General features: G+C 48.7%; 1 protein-coding gene across 3 annotated transcripts in view; it reads left to right on the top strand.

Moving 5' to 3' along the window:
* The window catches only part of Prkar1b (protein kinase cAMP-dependent type I regulatory subunit beta), a 115,769-nt gene that overhangs the window by 21,778 nt on the left and 71,144 nt on the right, over positions 1–22,847 (top strand). For all 3 annotated transcript variants that reach the window (XM_029477560.1, XM_029477559.1, XM_021162955.2), the window contains exons 3-4: positions 1,168–1,338; positions 3,106–3,197. In XM_029477560.1, the coding sequence (XP_029333420.1) occupies positions 1,168–1,338; positions 3,106–3,197 (263 nt within the window). The remainder of the gene's footprint in view (positions 1–1,167; positions 1,339–3,105; positions 3,198–22,847) is intronic.

Raw genomic sequence — 22,847 nt, 5'->3', positions numbered from 1 at the left:
GAACCCTCATATGGTAGGAGCTGAGTAAGGCACTACAGATAGGTCCTGTTGTCTGTGGGCTGACAACTGTGGTACAGGGTGGGTAGAGCCCCGCACTGGGTGTTAGATACTCAGTGGTGGCTTCAGAATATGAGAGGTTAGCATCAGGATCGGGCTCATAAACACACCTTTTCAAAACAGAGATGTAGGGTCTGGGGTGAGGAGACACTGCTGGCAGAGTTACCCAGTTGTGAGCAAGGGAACGTGGAGATGCCCAGGGCCTGGCAGGAGAGGCACCATTGCCTGGAGGGATGGTAGACAGATAGAGCTAACCATATAGCTGGCCTTGGTTTTCACCCAGGAGATGTAAGAGAGGAGACATCAATGGTATCTGAGGGAGGAGGGTCCTCCAGGGATGATGATGATGAGGAGGAGACTGTGGGGTGAACTGCAAGTCCCTTGCTTCACTCTGAAGACCCTGGAGACCCTGTCTCTATGTACACGACTCTCAGGCTAGGCAGGCTGTGACAGTTGCTTTCTGGTATGGTGTTGTCTCTTCTTATCTTGGAGGTACCAGGGCTGTGGACATGCTAAGCCAGCAGTCTAACAGAACTGTGGCCCTCACTGGGGGAGTCTAAACCCAAATCCTACCATACCTAGCCCCTCTCACTGGGGGATTCTGGGCAGGGGCTCTACCACTGAACCACACCCCAGTCCCTCCCTGGAGGATTCTAGGCAGGGGCTCTATCACTGAGCCACGCCCCCAGCCCCTCACTGGGGGATTCTAGGCAGGGGCTCTACCACTAAGCCACGCCCCCAGCCCCTCCCTGGGGGATTCTAGGCAGGGGCTCTACCATTAAGCCACGCCCCCAGCCCCCTCCCTGGGGCATTCTAGGCAGGGGCTCTACCACTGAGCCACGCCCCCAGCTCCTCACTGGGGGAGTCTAGGCAGGGGCTCTACCACTGAGCCACGCCCCCAGCCCCTCCCTGGGGGAGTCTAGGCAGGGGCTCTACCACTGAACTACATCCCTGCTCTTCTGACTTTTGAGACAAGGGTCTCACCTTCAGGCTGGCCTTGAATTTTCTGATCCTTCTGCCTCAGTCTCCTGAGTAGTCAGGGTGACAGGTCTCCCATCAGACTCAGGAGACAGCCAATTTCTCATTTTCCTTTTTTTTTCTCTCTCACAGGAGGAAAACAGGCAGATCCTGGCTCGGCAGAAGTCAAACTCCCAGTGTGATTCCCACGATGAGGAGATCTCCCCAACACCTCCAAACCCTGTGGTCAAGGCGCGTCGCCGGCGCGGTGGTGTGAGTGCTGAAGTCTACACTGAAGAAGATGCTGTCTCCTACGTGAGGAAGGTAAAGAGCCCCAGCATGTGTCCACCCACACCCAGATGTCCCTGTCAGTCCTGGGGATTCGATTCCCTACCTGGCCAGAGCATGGGGGTCACATGGAATATGAGACTTAGCTATGGGTGGGATTACTGTCACCATAGACTCTGGCACTATGAGACAAACACTGTTTAATGTGGCTCAAATGCAGCTACCTATAGTTCTGGGACTTGAACAGGCTTGGGGAGAAGAGCGATGGGGTTCTTCAGGGCAGCACAGGCTGTGATTCTGTCCTGCTTCATGCCTTCTAGTCTCTACTAAGGGCACTAAGCTATGAAACCTGTACTCTATCCTTACACCTCAATAACCCAGCCACTTGCACATGCCTGGTCTACACATCTATCCATAGGATGCTTCGGGGATTCCACACAGGAACCTGGGAGGCACAGCTCAGCCTGATGCACCGTCTTAGCCATTTTTATGTGTGCAGCTAGGTGGCGTTGGTCATTCAGAGTTGTGCAGCCACCACCCATATGGTATCAGCCTATGCAATGTTTCTCATCTTGAAAAACAAAAACATAGCAGCTTCTAAATCCCAACTGCTGCCTTCTTCTGGATTTCATGCCATGTGAGGAGATGTTCAAAACTAAGATTGGCATTATGGTAAAGTCACTTAGGAAGCTGCTGGGTATGGTAAGGCAGGCCCGTGATCCAGGCCAGCCTGGGCTACATAGCAAGATCAAAACTAACTCCTCAGAGTCCTTCCCTTCTGTGGTCCTTCCCTAGTCCTTCCCTTCCCTCTCCATCCCTAGAGCTCTGGTTTACCTTTGTACGGAGCTTCAGACAGTTCCCAAGTGAGGGGCTGCATGGCGAACATGCGTGTGAAGCACAGTGTCAAGGGAAGACAACTGTGAGACACGTGATAGGTCAGAGGAGACCCAAGTGGTAGGACACTGAATGTCACCTGATAATGTCCTGGGACAGGAGATCATACAGGAAAGCTAAAGGGATCACATTAAAACATGGATGGCACTTATTCATCATGGATCCAGTAGGGCTCTCAAAGCTCAATGGGTAAGGGCCCTAGCACAGTGTAGAGTGTTTGCAGAGAATCCCCCAGTGAGGGCCTGGGGTGTGGCTCAGTGGTAGAGCCCCTGCCTAGAATCCCCCAGGGAGTGCTCTACCACTGAGCCACACTCCAGCCTTCTAATCTTTCAACAACTGCTTATCATCTTTCTACAAATTCAATGAGAGAGAAAAAAAATGACAACAGGTTCTATCTGTTTTCTGGCACTTTCTAGGTGGCTCTGAAGCTCCAAAGACCCACAGGCCCCAAACAATTCCAAGCTCTCCACTAGACGGTGCCTAAGCCTCTTTGTGGAGTACTCCAGCTTTCTTGATTTTTATTTATTTATTTTTTAAAATGTCTAAAGGTGAGCTGGCAAGATGGCTCAGCAGGTAAACATGCTCGCTACCAAACCTAAGGACTTGAACTGGGCACCTAGAACTTATTTAGTGGAAAGCAAGAACTTCCTGTAGGTTGATCTCTGACCTCTGTCTGAACACCATGCTACACGAATCCTACCTCAATCAATCAATCAATGTAATTTAAAGAATTAACTTAAAGTGTACATAGCATTTCCTACTGTTTTTTTATAGCATGCCCTGATACTAGTACTGTGAGGACAGCAGGACAGTGGCTCCAGGGTGGATGGTTTCTTTATTTCTATCAGTAGCTTGGGGAGCTAGCTCTGTCTGCAGGGCTAAAAGGTCTGAGCCTCATCTCTCCCACAGGTCATTCCCAAGGACTATAAGACCATGACCGCGCTGGCCAAGGCCATTTCCAAGAACGTGCTCTTTTCTCACCTGGACGACAACGAGAGAAGGTAGGCACTAGGGCTTACAAGCCTGCTCCTGGCTGAAGCCTGTGGGGAGTCAGGGGGATGCTGGCTTTTCTGTCTGTGGGCTCACAAGTAATCCACAATACAGACCTGTGTATCCCCCTGGACCAGTGCAGGAGCTGTGTCCCTAGTCCTCAGGGAGAGCTGAGTCACCTCTCTCAGCTATGGGGTCTAGAGTCACAGCTTCCAAATGCTGAAGCTTGTAGAAAGGCAGAGTAAAGGACTGCCTTTCGCACTGATTGTGTGGCTGAATGTTCCCACATCTTTCATATGCTCGGGGAAGAGAAACCTGCGAGGCACGAAGGGTCCAGCACTCTTTGGGAAGTTCTTTGTATAAAATAATTAGAAAAACCAGCAAGTTTTATCTGGGTGTGTTGGTGTATGACTGTAACCTTAATCCTCAGGAGGCTGAGGCAGGGGGATTGCTGCGAGTTCAAGGCAATCTAGAGCTACATAAGCAAGCCCTGTCTCAAGATGGTTTTGATGGATAAAGTGCTTGTTGTTGTAAGTTTCATATAAACCAGGCATGGTGGTGGACACACACTTCAAGTGTAATCACAACACTTGAAGGTAGAGGCAGGGGGATCGAAAGTTCAAGGGATAGTTTCAGCTGCACAGCTAGTCCAAAGTCTTTCTGGATGACATGAGACATATATATATATATATATATATATATATATATATATATATATATATATATATATGTGTGTGTGTGTGTGTGTGTGTGTGTATACATGTACATATATATATATACATATATATATATATATATTTGTTTTGTTTTGTTTTTTCGAGACTGGGTTTCTCTGTATAGCCCTGGCTGTCCTGGAACTCACTTTGTAGACCAGGCTGTCCTCGAACTCAGAAATCCACCTGCCTCTGCTTCCCAAGTGCTGGGATTAAAGGCGTGTGCCACCACCACCCGGCTTCCTATATATTTTTAAAGAAGTAATTTACTTATTTCATTCGCATTGGTGTTTTATCTTCATGTATGCCTGAGGGTGTCAGATCTTGGAGTTACAGTTGTGAGCTGCCACGTGGGTGCTGGGAATTGAACCCAGGTCCTTTTGAAGAGCAGTCAGTGCTTCGACCGCTGAATCACCTTTTCAGCCCCATATGGTTTTGTCTACTTCACCCAACATAGGGTTCTTCGCTAGCATTTGAATGTGAAATGCTCCCTCCAAATTCATGTATGCCAACTTTGATTTGCATACTTTATTTATTTATGCATTTACTTATGTATGTATTTATTTGTGTGTGTGTGTGTGTGCATGTGTGTGTGTGTGTGTGTGCATATGCACACACATTATGCACGTTTGTGTAAGAGTACAGCTTTCAGGAATTGTTTCTTTCCTTCCACTGTGTGAGTCCTGGGAACTGAACTCACATTACCAGGCATGGCAGCAGGGTCACCTTTACTGCTGAACTGTCTTGCCAGTCCTCATGTATTTGAACTCTTGATCTTCAGCTGGTGTTGTTATTGTGGAACTTTGTAGAAGCTATGCGACCTGAGGCATGATTGTCTGAGGTAGGTCTCTGAGGGTGGGCTTTTGGAGTTTATATAGCTTCATCCCATTTCTGGTTCATGTTCTCTGCTTCCTGATCTATCAACATGTAAACATATTTACCATACGCTCCCACCAGCGTGCCTAGATCTTCCCAGGTCACTCTGCCTTCCTTGCCTTTGACTGGGAGATAGAATGAACAGCTTCTGCCTTAAGTTGCTTCTGTCAGGGATTCGATAGTGGTGACTAGAAAAACAACCAGTGCGGTCCTGCCCTGGTTTGGGGGGTACTCATGAGCCAATATTGGGACCTGAGAATCCTCTTCATATGCACAGAAGGACAGAAGATGTGATTACCTTGATGTGCTGAGATTCCTTCCCTTGGGAGATGTAAACACCATCTAACCCCTAGTGACAACTGGGCTGTGGTGGCATACACCTTTAATCCCAGCACTCAGGAGTCAGAGGCAGGTTGATCTCTGTGAGTTCAAGGCTAGCCTGATCTACAGATCGAGTTCTAGGACAGTCACGGCTACACAGAGAAACCCTGCCTTAAAAAACAAAATAAGGGCTGGAGAGATGGCTCAGCAGTTAAGACCACTGACTGCTCTTCCCCAGAGGTCCTGAGTTCAAGTCCCAGCAACCACAACCATCTGTAATGGGATCTGATGCCCTCTTCTGGTGTGTCTGAAGACAGCTACGGTGTACTCATATACATAAGATAGTTAATTTTAAAAACAAAACAAAACAAGTTCCAGTGACAAAGTTCAGTGCTACCAAAGCTTCTCTGAGGATTCAGTGAGTTTATTGGGCTATGGAGCCCCTTCAGTCAACCTTCTCTATTCTATCATTCCCCAATAACCCGGCCATCACACAACGAGGGCAGACCACATACAGGTGGCCAGGAGGAACAACTGGAACCTCAAATGAGGGTTCAGCAACTCTCACCATTCTCTTTCTCAAAGGGACATTATCAGTCCACAGGCAAGATTATGACAGACACTTGCAAACAGATACAGACAAGGTGAATGTGATGGTGTGTATATGCTCGACCCAGGGAGTGGCACTATTAGAAGGTATGGCCCTGTTGGAGTAGGTGTGTCACTGTGGGTGTGGACTTTTAGACCTTCATCCTAGCTGCCTGGAAGTATTCTGCTAGCAGCCTTCATATGAAGGTGTAGAACTCTCAGCTTTTCCTGCACCATACCTGCCGAGATGCTGCCATGTTCCCTCCTTGACGATAATGGACTGAACCTCTGAGCCTATAATCCAGCCCCAATTAAATGTTGTCCTTGTAAGAGTTGCCTTGGTCATGGTGTCTGTTCATAGCAGTAAAACCCTAAGACAGTGATGAATGTGGTGCCTGTTAGGCTCTGAGCACTGCTTTTTGCCATACTTGAGGATATGGGTGGGCATGGCCTTGGATTTTCTAGGTGACTCTAAATGGCTTGTGTGCCCCTGTGAGGAGGAGGTGAGGGACGATTGGCATGCATGCAGGGTCTAGCTGCCATAGAGGTGGGTGGAGATGAATGCTGTGGTGGCCAGACAGGGACACCCAGACAGGGACACCCAGACAGACAGGGACACCCAGACAGGGAACCCGGCATCACAGGAAATGGAGAAGCAGGAAGGGCCTCTCCTAGAGCTTTGAAGGGAGGCAGTTTAGATGTTTTGGTTCCACGTCTTGATTCTGAGTTCTTGAAAATGTTGAGAAAAGCAATTCTTGCTTCTGGTGCTAGTTCATGGTAATTGGCCAAGGCGGTCACAGGATTCCCTTGTCCAGCTGGGAGCAGTGTTTTCTTTGGGGGAAACAGCTCTGGCTGGTCACCAGGGCAAAGCAGTTGACTGAAGGATTGTACCTCTCTGTGTGTTTATGTATGTGTGTTTGCATGTGTGTGTGCCCACATGCGTGTGCATGCGTGTGTACCAGGGGTTAACTGTGGGGGTCACGCCTCCCATCCATCTTGTGTTTTGAAGCCCAGTCTCTACTGAACCTGGAACTTGCTCATTAGGGTATGCTGGCTGCCTGGCCAGCGAGTCCCAGGGATGCATCTGGCTCTCCCTCCCGCATTCACTGTCATTACAAGCTTCTTACTTACGAGCTAGGGATTGAATTCTGGACTTCATGTTTGCGAGAGGCAAGCTCTTTACTGACAGCATCATCTCTCCAGGTTTGTACCTGGTTTTAACCTGAGTTTATGCATCCGTTTACAGTGTTCTTTGAGATTTGACTTTGAATGAATGTGGTGGCATTCATATGGTTAAGACCTTTCAACAGGTGCAGAGAGAGGGGTTCAGGTGATAGATAACTGTCTGAAGACTATCCCGGGACTCCTGCTTGACTCTGGATGGGTCTTCAGGGCACCTCTATGGCTCCCTTCTGTTCCTTAGATAGAAAGTCACCTATCCTATGGTGGATTGCCACATAGACAGGCTGTCTCCTCCCCCTCCTCTTCTTCTTTCTCTTCTCCTTTTTTTCTTCTTTTTGTGTATGTATAGGGGCATATTCTTATGCATGTGCAAGTACATGTGTGAGCATGCCTATGTGGGTGTGTGCCTGTAAAGGTCAAAGGGCAGTTTAGGGTATCATCCTCAGGCACTATCTACCTTGTTTTTCTAAGACAGGATCTTTCATTGGTCTAAAACTCACCAGGCAGTCTAAGCTGGACAGCCAGGGAGCCCGAGGGTCCATTCTGTCTGCCTCCACAGGACTAATTACAAGTGTGTAATTAAATTTAAATTTCATTTTTATTATTTTAGAATTTCACACGTGGGTATCCTACAGTTACATCACTTAGACCCCCCTCTTTCCTCCTCCAACTCCTCCCTTCCCTAGTGCCCTCTAGGATTGATGAGTGCCTCTTCTGTATTTATCTTACACATGTGCGTGTGCACATGCGCATGTGAACACACACACACACACACACTTACAGTCCATTTAGCATTGCTCATAGGTACATACGTTTAGGGCTGTCCATGTGGGATTGGATAATGTTGCGGCCTGCCCACAGTCCACAACATGAACGGTTCAACTGAGAATGGCAGTTCGAGCTGAAAAGAGAGGAATCTAGACGGGGCGGAAGAATGAATGGAGCTAAGACAAGATCCTGATCAAAGCTCAATTTTACTATTTCCAGACACTCAGTTATAAAGGAAGGGGGAGGGAACCCAATATCCCGCCAAGTAACTCAGGGTCCAGTAGCAGGACGAACACGTGTGTGCCTCCAGGCAGCAAAGGCAGGGTCCAGCAGTAGGCGTGGCAGAACGAATGAGCAGGAAGCTCCACCCTTGAGCAAGCAGGTTCCAGGCTGGGGGAAGGGAGGCCACAGGATAACCTATCAGGGGGCTCATCCCCAGGGACGACTGATGCTCCCCCTCTTACCAGCCATCTACTGTAGCTCTCCATCAAGGAGTGGGGCCTCATGGACTTATCAGTATTCCTGTGTGAACCCAGGTATTGCTATGGGGTCTGGGATTCGAACTTAGGTCCTTGTGCTTGCACATTAAGCACTTTATCTGCTGAACAATCTCCCTAGCCCCTTTCTGCCTTTGTGAGACATGGTCTCATTATGCAGCTCAGGAAAGCCTTGGGCTTGTTATCTTCCTGCCTCAGCTTCCTGATGGCTGGGATAGTAGGTAGGGATACGACACCTGGCCTAACTTATCCTTTGTGGGCATGCTGTGGGTACGTGGCTGATTTCAGCTGGGCTGGCCTTGCCAGCCCTGCTCTCTGTCATATAAATGTAGGCAGTAAGCCCTGCTGTGTCTGATCACTGATAATGCTCTGGAATTGTAGGATCTCCAGCCAAGTGACCATGAAGCCGAGGAAGCTGATAGCTAACCTAAAAGGCATTTCTTTGCAAAGCTGTCCTGGGAAGCATGGCGTATGTGTCTGCTTCAGGTCTATTGTTTTCCACAGAGGAAAACTCACTTTTCATATGTACACAGTACACTCTGATTCCTGGCCAGGGAGCTGGCTCAGGAAGTGGTCCTGAGGGAACAGGCAGGGAGGCTTCATCTCTGATCTCTCACGCGCTGCTCTGTGCAGCTTCCAGAACTGCCTTCCCTGTTCCCTGTGTTCTCAAAGCCAGGCTCAGCAGCTCTGGCTTGATGCGGTTTGGCAGGAGCAGAGTTCCAAGACTTTAGGCTTTGAGCCCTAGCCCTGGGTTCCTCTCTCCTGACATGGGTGGAAAGAAGTGAGCAACAGCCGCCCTTCCCTGTGGGGTCTGCTTGCAGCGTGAGCGCACCTCCTTTCCTGATGGCCTCTCCCTGCAGATTAGAACAAGCTCATTGTCAGGGGCTGAGCAATTTTGTTCTTGTCAGTTTATCTTGGACTTTTCCTAAGACACTCGCTTGGAAAGGAGAAAGATGATGTTGAGATAAATCCTTTTATTTAGAAGAGGATGATGGGACTCTGGAGATGGCTCAGTTACTAAAGCGCTTCTGAGTTCAATCCCTAGAATCCACATAAAAAGGTGGGCGTGGTGGCACATGCTTGTAATTCCAGCAGAGGAAGGTAGACACAGGCGCATCTCTGGGCAGCTGGCCAGCCTAGCCTAATTGGTCAGCCCTAAGCCAGACAGAAAACACGATGGACAGAAGCTGAGGAACAGCAGCTGAAGTCACTGTGGGCCTCCATACACATGCGTAGAGCTATGTCCCCATACATATGCATCTGTGCGCACACACACAAGTTCATGCTTAGCTGATAAGATCTGAGACAGTCAGTCGTGTTCCTAGTCGGCACCTATTGAAGGCTCTCTGGGCTTTTGCCCAAGGTTTGAACTTGTGGCTTCAGTTTCTTTTCTTGTCCTCTGCTGAAGACAACAGCACACATCAGAAGCAGAGCCAGCATCCTAGCCTGTAGTGTCTCCATGATGACAGGTCATGTCATCGTCTCTCTACCACCTGCAGAGGGATGAGAACACTGAGCATTCTGGATATGTGCAGCCAAGGGAGCTGGCTCCTGCTGCTGGGAGCATCCTCAGAACACTCAGTCTGTGGGGGTCCTTGTATCCTGAGGTGACTTCCATGTGCCCTGGTGGGTGATGGGGTCCTGAGCTAGATAATGGTACAAGCACACTTGTGTATATGATCACTTAGATACAACTTCGGGTGTGTTAAAATGTCTTTGGAGAGAGTTGTGTACATTGTGACTGTGATGACATTCTCTGGGCTTCAATGTCAAGTGAGGGTAAGAAGACCCTACTATACAGCAAAGCCCATATGTGTATGATTGTTAGAGTCATCACCATCAGCATTAGTATCACCATCTCTCCATTGCACTCCATTAATACAGTCCTCACCATCATCCCACCATCACCATAATCCCCACCATCCCCACCATCCCCTTCATTCCCATCATTCCCACCATCCCCTTCATTCCCCACAATCCCCTTGATCCCCACCATCCCCATCATCCCCGCCATCCCCATCATCCCCTTCATCCCCGCCATCCCCATCATCCCCATCATCCCCTTCATCCCCACCATCCCCATCATCCCCACCATCCCCTTCATCCCCATCATCCCCATCACCCCCACTATCCCCTTCATTCCCCACCATCCCCTTCATCCCCACCATCCCAATCTCTATCATCCCCATCATCCCCTTCATCCCCACCATCCCCTTCATCCCCTCCATCCCCTTCATCCCCTTCATTCCCAATCACCATTGCCTACATCAGCACAGTTACCAGCACCACTATCTCTAAATTTGTAAATTATAATTAAGTGAATCTATGTAAGTATGGGCATGGGCACATGACAGTGCCTGTGGAAGTCGGAGTCATTGGGTCCTCGTGAGCTGGAGTCAGGGGCAATTGTGAGCCCCACAACGTGGGTTTGGGGAGTAGAACTCTTGTCCTCTGTAAGAGCAGTGTTTATTCTTTTTTGTTGTTGTGTTGTGTTGTTTTTATGAGACAGGGTTTCCTTGTATAGCCCCCCCCCCGTCCTGGAATTAGCTCTGTAGAACAGACTCAGAGATCTGCCTGCCTCTTTTAACATACCAAGTGCTGAGATTAAAGGTGTGCACCACTGTGCCTGGCTTCAGTATTTACCCTTAGCAGCTAAGCCATCATCTCTCCAGCCCCATCGTTGCCACTGACACTTGTCACCATAATTGCCATCATCATTATGACACTTCCATCTATTCTTCCCTTGATCCTTTGGCTGGGTGGCCAGGCAGCAACTATCAGTGGGCTTCTCCCTATATCTTCTCTTCATTCCTCAGAGACTGGACCTGCTGCCAGATGCACTTGCAGACAGTCCCCCACTGTGACTCAGCACTTAGGAAGTGCCAGTGTCACCATGAGACCACTTCAGGAGGGCCTCAGTCAGTTGGCAGGCTTCTGTGGACTTTGAGACACCCACACTCAGAAGGAAGGTCTCCAGAGGCTGTTCTATGCAAAAGAGCTCCCCAGGGCCCAGTCTAGGGAAGGCTCTTGTCCTTGGTTCTGGGACTAGCATCAAGTGTCCAAGTTGGGGGTTGAACCAGGATGTCACTTCCCCACCACCTGCCCCTTCATGACCCCTCTGTGCAGAGTCAACATGCTCTTGGCAAGTACCCCAGGTGGCAGCAAGTATGCCCCTCTGGTTAGTGTCTCCATCAGGGGCCAGCAGGCCCTCACCCCTTCCACTGAAGCAGGACAGTTACTGCTTGGCTAGAGTCCCAGCATTCTCAAAATACAGCTCCCAGGGCACTCAGAAGCCCTGGGATGCTTTGGGAAGGAGGTGGAGACTCTTGGGGCTCCATCCTGTTCCTTCCCAGGTGTTTGATGGGTACCCCAAGAGGGAGCATGACTGAGCCCTAGGGGCCAAGCAGTGTGGTAATTAGGAAGCATTGCGTGTTTGCAGCATGTGTTGGGCCCTCGGCTGGGGGCCTCATTACCTGAGCCAACAGAAGGGCTGCCAGGTGCGTCACCCAGTAGCTGGGTTCTCTGCTGCTCTAATTAAAATCTCCCGGCCTCTGGCCTGAGCCTGGCTCCCACAGCTGTCTCCTGTTATCTGTGTGGTCTCACTTCCTCCCACCCGCCTATCTCTGCAGCTTGTTTTTGCACAAATTGGCTCTGGGCCTCAGGTGATGGGAAAAACACAGTGTCTGCCGAGTCATATGCAGCCAGGGGAGCTGGCTCCCGCTGCTGGGCGCATTCTCGACCCCCTTCCTTCTCTCCAGCCTGGCAAGGGCTTTGAGGCTCTGTGCTTCCCTTCCAGGCAGTGTTGAAAAACAAAATTAGCATTTTTGTAAAAATACGAAGCCTCATTTTGAAGAGAAGCTTAATGGCCTACAGAATCAGATTCGGTTTTCTTCTTCATGAAGTCAGGTTTGCCCTGGGCTGAGGTTAGCGAGTCTTTGGCTGTATCCAGGGACTTGGATAAGAAATGGAATCTGAAGTTGGAAACTTGCCTTAATGATACTGGCTCCATGTTCTATCATCTTTTCTCTCCTCTCTCTCTCTCTCTTCCATTCTCCCTCCCTCCCTCCCTTCCTTTTTTCTTATTTGGAAGCACGGGGAATTGAACCTAGGGCCTTGTACATGTTAGATGAATACTCTACTGCTGAGCCATACTCTGGCCTCTCACTGGGGCATTCTAGGCAGGTGCGAGGAATATATGTTTTCCTTGTTTAATTTTTATTTTGAGACAAGTTATTGCCAAGTACGGGAGGTAGGCTCTGTAGTCTGTTTTCAGACCTTAAGTTTTCCTTTCTGCTGTCCCAGATAGCTGGGCTGAGAGGTCTGAAGCCCATGGCTCTGTAAAGGGTGTTCATTATCTTGAAGGGCCTCCTAGCATCTCTCCTGAGGCTGGACTGTTCATGCTACAGAGGTTAAGCAAGGCTACCATAAGTTGCCTGCATGAACGGTGACAGCCTTTTGAAGAGAACAGTAGTTTTTCCTCATGTCTAGACTTTTCTAGCAAGTGGGTCTTATGGAGGTGGTGGGTAGAATGCCCTGCAACCACAAGGTAGTGCCACTGTAGTTGGAGAATGTTTCTGAAAAGGACCCTAGAGCTGCATTCGCCCAGAGTATGGCAGTGGTCCAGTGTAGCACTCAGGTGCTCTTCCTGACTATGGCCATCCATGTTTGTGTGGCTCTTGCCTGTGACCTTGTCTGGTCAGGAGAGCTAATGTTAGCTGGCAGGATCTAGAATCACTAGGGGGCAGATCCCTGTCTGAGATGGAGTAGATTAGGTTAACTGAGGTGGGGAGATCCACCCTGAATGTGGGTAGAATCATCCCATGGGCTGAGGTCCTGGACTGAACAAAGAGGGCAGTGAACATCTGGAGTCATCTCTCTCTGCTTCCTGGCAGCACCTTGTTGTGTGATCTTTCTGGATATCGCAAGCAAATATCTACTGTTCTAAGATAGGCTACCAATGGCAGAGCTAAGACACAATTACATCCAAGTCCAACTTTGTGGACCAATGAATTTATTGGGGTTACGTACGGGAGTGTAGGTGGTGAGTTACTTACAGGGGCAGGTGATAGATATTCTCGGGTGACAAAATGAGCCAATTCAAGGGGAATTAAAGTATAAAGACAGGTTTCTTAGGGGGCAGTTCTTGGGCAGGTTCACTGACCCCAGAGGAGGTCAGTGAAATCAGTGTGCAGACAAGGAGACAGAAAAGTGGGGAGTAGGGAGCAGAGAGAAAAGAGAGAGCCAAAATGTCTGGATTATATAGTGAAGTGCCTCTGGATAAGAGGAAGCCCAGTTCCTGGGCTGGAAACTTCAGTGTAGAGGGCAGGGTATGCTGGGAGAATCTGGAGACCAGGTCTGCCTTGATGTGTTAAAGAGGCACCTCAGCCTCTCGTCCCAGGTCTGAATTCCCTTTGAGGGACTACTTAAAGGCAGGTGCATCATGGAAAGCCCATCCCAGCATGTATGACAGCTGTTCAAACTTGCAACTCTGGAGCTCTCCAAATAACTTGCAGGCAGCTAGACAGAAGAGTCAGTCTCTTCTCTCCCCAGCAAGCTTTATTACTTTAAGCAACTCGCTCCTCTAAGGTTTTCTTAATCTTGTAAATTTCAGAGACTTTCTGAGACTTATAAGTTGTTTAGTTTCTGAGTCTTCAAGAGCCTCACTCCTGGATGGAAGTGTCTCAGAATGCAATGTGACCCCTGCCTCACACTTCTGTGGACATGCCTTCCATATCATGGTCCATGGACATGTGATAGACCCCAAAAATAGACCCTTCCTTTCTTAAGTTCCCTTGTCAAGTATTCTGTTACAGCAACAAGAAAGTTACCACTACAGTGCTTAATGTCTTTTAAATTTCTAGAATTCCATAGGGTGCCAAGAGTCCCTCTCTGAGCAACTCATCTTCTTAGGTGAGTGAGCCGTCTTGTAAGGGGTAAGAAGGCTCTGTTCTCTCTGCACTTGTGTGAAGGGGCAGGAGATGGGCTTTTCTTTGGAAAGAACCTCTGCAAGACTCTGAGGCAGCTCACATAGGTCCAAGGGTTTCCTCTTTGCAGCTCAGCAGGTCCAGGCCCTTTGGCTATAGGTTTTTATAAGATGTTCTCTGGTGGTGTGCTGGACCATTGTAGCCCTTTTCAACCTCCTGGTGGTTTGGTCCCAGAAGAGAGGCCCTGGTTCCTCTAGGTACCCTAGGTTTTCCCTTGTCTCTGTTCATTAGCTCCAATGTGTAAAAATACTCCACTTACGTCCAGTGGCTTGTTAGGGATGCACTAGTGGGCTATGGATGAGGGAGACTATAAGGAAAGCCTAGGCAAGAGGTCAGCAGTTTGGGCTTGGTGTGTCTTACCTCTAGCCCCTTGCCACAAGTGGCTTCTTCACATTCATGTGGATGACCCACTCCCACCTCCATTTGTTAGGGAGGGAAACAGGAGGCTTCATAGTTTCTTTAGGGCTGAAATCAGACTTTCTATGGGTACTAGATACCTGACAGCTCCCTGGGCCAGCATCCTAGGACATTTCCTGTACTCTTGGCTAGGCTGGCCACTGTCGGGTGAGCTGCTGGTGCATTACTGCCTCTTCCACTGATAGCATAGTCCCCACATAGGACACAGAGAGCTGGCATCCCTTTGTCTACGGACCCAAAGCTTGTGACAAACCTAGAGTCTTTAGGGACCCTGGATCAATGGTTTCATGGACTCATCCATGTGGCATCTTGGATATAACTGTTCCCTTTCACTCCCAAATTTGTTATGTGTGACCAAACACATCCGCACCTTCGTCTGCTCACACCAGATGGGGAGCCCACAACAGACCAGAGTAGACTGTACCAAAGTCAACTCAGTGAACCAATGAATCTTTATTAGGGTTACCAACAGGAGTACGGGTGAGAGGTCGCTTACATGAGCAGGGTTGACTCAGAAGCAGCTGTATCACTGACAAGTTCAACCCAGCCTTGGAGACACTCACAAACACAGCAGCTATGGAGCCCTCTGAATGATCTGTAGGCAGCTCAATGGGTCCAGGAATCTCCTTCTGGCAGCCTCCCCTCCGCCCCCCACCTCCTCGTAACCTCTCCCTCCACCAGTGTCATCCCTCTGCAATTATTTACTTTGTCTACAAAGCTGGGGAGGGGCCTTGAGAATCTTGGAAATTCCCACTTTCCCCACACTTGTGTTTTGTTTATCTCTGGAGTCTCAGGAGCCACCCCTCCCCCACCTCTGAAGGAAACTGCTAGAATTTCAAGTGTGAAAACTCCTCTAGGGAGGGGGGTAGAGATACAGGGCAGATTCTCACCAGGAGGAAAGCCTTCTGATCAGAGGAGTACCTAGCAGGAGGGAAGGTGCTGGGCAGTACAGAGGCTGACATGGGATGGGCATCTTGGTGGGAAGCTGTGCGTGTGTGTGTGTGTGTGTGTGTGTGTGTGTGTGTGTAAATGAAAGTGCAGACTAGAGTCCAGGATGACTTGTTTTGCACCACCAGTTTGTGAGGCATCCTTTGTAGACTAGCCTTGTGTTAGCCCATGTCATGCTCACCCAGTGCCCATTCTCACCTGCACTCACATCCTCTCCTGACTCCATCTATCCCCTGCAACCTTGATTTATTCATTATGCAGGTGTTTCTGAGCAGTGGATGCTCTGGGTACATGAGGCACCTGTGGTACCTGTAGTACCGGGTACCAGTGGGCGGTACTAACTAGGTCAGGCTCCTCTTTAGGTTCTAAGATGATTGCTTACAGTGTGTGTGTGTGTGTGTGTGTGTGTGTGATGTATGTGGATAAATGTGTCGGTGTGGGTGTACATGCATGTGGAAACCAGAGGGTCAACTTTGAGCGTCATCTTAGGAGCCAATCATCTTAGTTTTTCTTCTTCTTCTTCTTCTTCTTCTTCTTCTTCTTCTTCTTCTTCTTCTTCTTCTTCTTCTTCTTCTTCTTCTTCTTCTTCATGTGTGTGTGTGTGAGAGAGAGACAGAGACAGAGAGACACACACACAGAGACAGAGAGAGACAGAGAGAGATGGAGTCAGAGACCAGAGAGAGTGACACAAAGAGACACACACAGAGACAGTCAGACAGAAAGGCAGACAGGAGGGGGCAGGAGGTTTTGAAATACTTCTGTGAAATCAGAGGACGATTTGAGTCAAAGCTCTCCTTCTACATGTGTTCCAAGGTTTGAACTCGCCATAAGTCTTAGAGGCAAGTGCCTTTATTCCTGAGCTGGCCCCACTACCTTGTTTTTTTAGACAAAGTCTTTCACTGGGACCTGAGACTAGCCAGCTGTCTAGACTGGCTTGCAAGTGAGCCCTAGGGATCCTCTTGTTTCTTTCTCCTGATATTCTTGGAATTAGAGGCATGCACCATCATGTTTGACATTTTATATGGGTTCTGGGGTTGGGCTCAGGTCCTCATGCTTGTGAGGTGAGTACTTTACTAACTGAGCCATCTCCCCAGAACCATTATCTACAAACATTTTGGGGGATGCAGGGGGGATTTTAAAGGCATACAAAGGAAAGATTCTGATCCAAGCTCTACCAGCTCCCACCTCCTAGATTGCGTTCTTTGAGGTCGCAGCCATCAGCCATTGCTATGGTACACAGTCCAGCTGCAGACAGTAATTTTCAGCCCAGCTTCAGTCCTCCTGGCCGTACCAATCCCGTATGCCTCATGAATGGCAAAAGCATCTTTCACCTGCACCTGCCCAGAGATGGCTTTCTGAAACGGGGAGCCCAAAAGGTCTGTGTTTGTTTATATTCAGAGCTGCTTTAGAGAGCTGCCTGGTTTTTAGCCCATGGAGGCCCACCAGGCTGCTCTGTGACAAGGCCAAGGTGATGGGGACAGGGCCTGTGAGCAAGGAGCTGTGTAAGAAATGAAGGACGCTCCAGAACCCATCCGATGAATGTCTTCTGTGTCCCAAGTGTCTCCCTGCAGGGCCAACCTTTCTGCTTTTCTTCCTGTGACAACTGGTTTATGCTGTCCTTCAGAAAAGGCAACAGTTGCTAAGAACTAGGCAAACAAAGAGACTCCCAGGAACAGCTGGAGGAGGACAGCTGGGGGACAGCTGCCAAATCTGAGTGCTCAGGCCACCCAAAACAGAGAGCTTAACCGGTTTGGTGGCACTAGGAACCACTGCTCCTCTTTTCCTTCCTCCCTAGGTGGCTTCTTACTCCCAAGCAGTGGAGAGAGGAGTCAGTGTGAGCCATTCATCTGTCTGTCCGTCCACATTCACCATCAATCATCCGCCCACCCAGCACTCCTCTCCACCCTCCATCCAGCACTCACCATCAATCCGTTCATCACGTACACTCACCCATCACCCATCCACCTATCCTGCGCCACCTATCTGTCCAAAAATTCCATCTGTCATCCATCCATCCATCCGTCCATCCATCCATCCATTTACTCATTCACACCTTCAATAGATACTGCTTGTGACTCTTCCATATGTGGCCAAGCAGCGACAAAGTTCATAAGTGTACATAGTAGATGGGAGCATATAGATCCTTCCTTCCTTCCTTCCTTCCTTCCTTCCTTCCTTCCTTCCTTCCTTCCTTCCTACCTTTTTTTCCTTTCTTCCTGTTGTTAGTTTCAATACAGGGTCTTACTATATAGCCCCAGCTGTCTCAGAATTTGCTTTGTAGACCAGACCTGCCTAGAAGTTATGGTGATCCTCTAAGGTGCTGGGATCATACTTGCATGCTGCTATGCCTAGCTTGCTGCTCTCTCTTCCAAGGAGAGTAGTCTCTGCAGAGACTGTGGAGAGAGGTGTGGATGAGGAAGCATCGTGCTGATTGACGCACTTAGATTTTGCACTTTAAAGACACATGCATTGATTTCCTAGCAAACCCTCACATGGCACGAGGGTTTGTATCACCAAGAACTCCCTATAAACTTCTAAGATAGGGGTATGATTGCCCACATACACAGAGGAGGGAAACTGAGGCTGGAGTGATGGATGTCTTGGATCATACTTTAACTTGCCAGAGATCTTCTTGTCAACTCTAAGCTATGCCCAGCAGTGGGAGCTGTGCCATTGCAGTGGGAAGCCTGGATGTAGTCCACAAGCATCCTGTAGACATCTCCTCCAGACGAGATCACCTATAGGGACCAATGGCATGCCATGAGCCACACAGACAACCTGCTAGCTTTGCGAAGCTGCTTTCTTATGGAAGAGATTCTTAGTCCTCAAGAGAGGTTGCTGACATACCATATATGGTGTGTGAGCTGGTATGTTCCTAAGGTGGGATGACGGTAGTAATGGTGGCAGAGGTGTGATGATAAAGATTATGATTGTAGTGATGATCGTGATGGTGAAGATGACAGTGACGGTGGTGGTGGTGATGGTAGTGGTGGTGGCGGCGGCAGCAGCGGTGATGGTGGTACTGGTGAAGGTGATGACAATGTTGGTTATAGTGGCAGTAGTAATAAAAATGATGTCGATAGTAGCTGTGGTAATGATGATAGTGTGATGTGTCAGACAGTGGTGCTGATGGTAGCGATGGCTATGGTGGGGCTGGTGCAAACGGCAATGGTGATGGTAGTGACACTAGTGGAGGTGATGATGATGAAGGCGATGATGAAGATGGTGTCAATGATAGGGGTGTTAACAGTCATCATGATAATGGTGACACCAATAATGGTCAGATAATGATGGCTTCAGAGAGAAAGAGGTCTTTCTTTCTGAAGAGCACAGCACTGCCAGAAGCCAACCCTTGTTTTCTTCTGGCTAGAGGTGGCCATACCATACTTGATGGGGACAGAACCAGGTAAAAGCCGGGTGCTGCAAGGCCCTGCCCAACTACTGACTGAAACCTGTCAGATGGCATCAGTGGCCTCCAAGCAGCCACAAAGCCTGTGAGGCACTCTCTGTCTGGTCCCCTGCCATGGTGACTCAAGATAGGCTGTATGACTATGGCATATAGCTGGCAGCACAGTGTGCATTGACGAGCTGACCTGTGTGATGACATAAAGGCAGAACAGGACTTTGCAGACTGAGGGAGGGGACCATGGGGAGGGGGAGGAGCAAAAGAAGATAGTATGGTGGGGGGGAGAAAGACAAAATACCAAATTTTTTCTCATATACAAAGTCTAAATATACATGGCATGAAGGCAGAAGGGAGACTATTGGGGAGGCAAGTTGTGGGGAAGGAGGTATAGGAGAAGAGTGAGTAATTATATATATATTTATATATACATACATACATATATATACACATACATACATATATACATACATATATATATTTAAAAGTGTTAGCATGAGCCCATTATTTTATATGCTAGTTCAGAAGTTATTCACAGCTAGTGCTACAAAATGATTGAAATCAACGTAAAGATACGCATTGCCATTTAGTATGTTTCCAAACAGTTGACAGTATATGCTTTTTAAATCTAATAATTATTTATCTAGGATGGAGACATGGCTCAGCAGGTAAAGGCGTTCACTGCCAAGCCTGGTGACTGGAGTTTGAGTCTATCCATGTGGTAAAGGGAGAGATCTGACCCCATGGGTTGTCTTCGGACCTCCACAGATGCACACACACATGCACAGATAAATAAAATGTAAAAGAAGAGATTTAAATTTCAGCATATTCTCTTTTTGTTGGGCTAATGCCTTAAAAAGTCTGAAAAATTTTAATCTGAGAGGTTTCTGTTGCCAGGAGAACATTCTGAGATTCCTTTACAGAGAAAAATGAGCGGTAAGATCATTTTACATGAGGGTGCGCTGTGTATTGGGGGCGGGGGTGGTTAGAAAGGAAGCTGTGTAGAAATCCCAGCTTTTGAGCATTTCTCTCTGTACCAGCGCATTCTCAGTGACTGGTGCAGACTTATGGTTCCTGGGTTTTAAGCAGTAGAGCAATGTGGTAGTTCAAATGTCAGTTTACAAGTCTGGGAACTATTTCTCTTTGTAGCTTGTAATAGGGTGTTTTAGATGTTCTCTTAAAAGCATGTGAGGGAGCATAGAGTTTAAGAAAAATAGACAAAACATGGTAGCCATGCCTGTTACTTGGAAGGGTGAGACAGGGGCATTGCTCCGAGTCAAGGACCAGTCTGAGCTACATAGCAAGACCCTGTCTCACAAAACAAAAAGGAAAAAAATAAAAGAAGAAGAAGGGAAGAAAAGAGGGAGGGAGATAAAGAGGAAGGGGGGAGGGAGGGAGTAAGAGGAAAAGAGGGAGAAAATTTTGTGGGTATCTGTGGGAGCAGGATTGTGGGTAACAGGTATTAATGATTGTCACCGTGGGAGTCATCAGGGGCCTGGATCATAGAAGACACAGATGGAGGAGGGATGGGACAGGACAGGACAGGAGGCCATGGCGGACATGGGAGATAGCAGGCTAGTCTTGCTTCAGTGGGTTGAGTCAGGGTGGTTTATAGGCTGACTGACAGTTTGCTGCTAGGGCGGTGTTGACAGAGCCTGAGGCTTGAGTCACAGCAGCCTCCAGCATAGAGATGGGGGATGGGGAGGGCAGGCAGACAGGTTTTGGCCACACAAACCTGGATGTGCTGGACACTGGAGAGAGGTGCTGGGTAGTCAGGTGTGTGGCCCTGGATGAGTGACTGGCTACACCACGTTTCTCTCACTGTCCCAGTTGTGTGCATCTCTGGTCTCCTGTTGTGCTCCAAACCTTTGGAGACACAGAGGCACCCCGCTGAGCATGCGCTGCCCTCCAGACACACTGCCACCTTACTGCCTTGCCCTGCCTGTGCTAATGACCTCAGGGGCCAACTTTCTTCCACACCGATCCAAAGCCTTTCGTTCTAGTTTACTTTGCTTAGCATGATTCGGTTTTAATTACCTATGTGGTAATGGCCGCAGTCAGGGTTTGAATCAAAGTGTCTCTCTGAGCAGTTTCCTCCCTGAGAAGTTTTGGTGGCCCGTGGTAAGCCTGTACAACAGAAGACACTTCCAAAGTGACACTTTCATGGAGATCAAGGTTTAATTGTGTGGAAATGATGGTGAGCTGGCAAAATGGCAGGCTCACTCAGGGAACATGGCCATGAGCTGGCAAAATGGCAGGCTCACTCAGGGAACGTGGCCATGCTTCCTTTTCTCTTTGCAGTAATTTTATAGCCACCATTAGCATGAGTCCACAAGGAAGGTGACTCAGTGTCCTGCCTGCCACCTTGAACCACTCGCTGCTGGACTGGAGGGACAAAGGTCCTCATGCCTTTGCTTCTCACACCCTACCACTGTTTTGCATTGTGGGGTGTCCAGGAAATGATGTGAATGTGCAGAGCCACACGTGCTCACCTGCCCATCCCCGTCACTTCGTCATCGGCCTGTGAGTGCTGGAAAGGTTTGTTCCAGCCTTTGGGTCACTGAAGTAGGTTCTACCCCAGGTCAGTATAAAACAGTTCTCGCTTCAAAGAGAATAAGAGGCTGGGGAAATGAGTCAGTGGATAAAGTGCCTGTGGTGTGTTCATAAGGACCCGAGTTTGGATCCCATGTACTGCATAAAGGCTAGGTGTGTTGGTGTCTGTAACCGTGACACCGTGTGTGTGTGTGTGTGTGTGTGTGTGTGTGTGTGTGTAGGGGATGCAGGAGGCAGAGTGAAATCTATTCCAGGTTCAGTGAGAGACCTGATCTCAAAAAGTAAGGTGGCAAGCAATTGAAGGAGACATCTGACATCGACCTCTGGCCTGCCCATGCCTGCCCATGTCACATATGCACATACCATGCAAACACAGACTTACTGCACACATGCCCCCCCATGCACATGCACACACATTACAGGAATAATAAGTTTATTTTGAACCAAATTTGAGTGACCATGACTTGAAAATACAGATGCAAGTTGCCTTGAGCAATGTGTTCCAACATGGAAATGGTTTCGGCACATTTTCTAAGTCATACATCAGGGCTTTTTTCGAATACAGTGCTGGGAGCATCAGACATGCGCGTTACAGGAACGTGATGACATTGTTAGATTTCCCTTTGGTGGAATCTGTGATCTAAATCAATACATTCCGATGGGTTTCCCTGATAGTCAGAAGGATGTGAGATCAGATGTGGAGGTGGGCAGTACCCTGCTGTGCAAGGAGCTGAATAGCCCAGGATCCAGCTCTGGATCTAAGACATCTCGACTCACCACAAGCATGCATTTCTTCCTCATCAGTGAGTCTGCAGGAGTTTCAAAAATGGGTGTGGCTTTCCCCAGGGACTGTGGTTCACACTGTACCCTATAAGGTATGCGCCAGACAGCCACTGTGGGTGGCTGGGGGCACGGAAGGAAGGCATCCTGTGCTCTCCCCATCTTTTCAGTTGCGTGGAACAGAGTGGGAAGTCATAGCACAGGTTCTTCTTCTTATTTTTATTTTAGGCAGGTTGATGCTTTGCCTGCACGTGTGTCTGTGCACATGTGTGCAGTGCTAGAGTGGACCAGAGAAGGGCATTCTATCCACTGGCACTGGAGTAACAGATGGGTGTGAGCTGTCATGTGGGCGCTGGAAACTGAACCCAGGTCCTCTGCAAGAGCAACAGTGCCCTTAACCACTGAGCTATCTCTCACCAGCACCCTGCCATACTTTTGTTGTTGTTGTTGTTTGTTTTTGAGACAGTGTCTAACTATGTAGCCCAGGTGAGGTTGGAACTCTATGTAGCATAGATCTCTTGGTTCTTTTGCCTCAGCTTCCAGAGTGCTAAGATTATAGACTTCCCAAATACCTGGATTAGTATCTTTCCCTCTCCCTCTCCCTCTCCCTCTCCCTCTCCCTCTCCCTCTC

The sequence above is a fragment of the Mus caroli genome, chromosome 5 (assembly GCF_900094665.2).
Source record: "Mus caroli chromosome 5, CAROLI_EIJ_v1.1, whole genome shotgun sequence".
Lineage (NCBI taxonomy): Eukaryota > Metazoa > Chordata > Mammalia > Rodentia > Muridae > Mus > Mus caroli.
The sequence above is the reverse complement of the archived record's forward strand: the minus strand, read 5'-3'. Positions and strand labels throughout refer to the sequence as shown.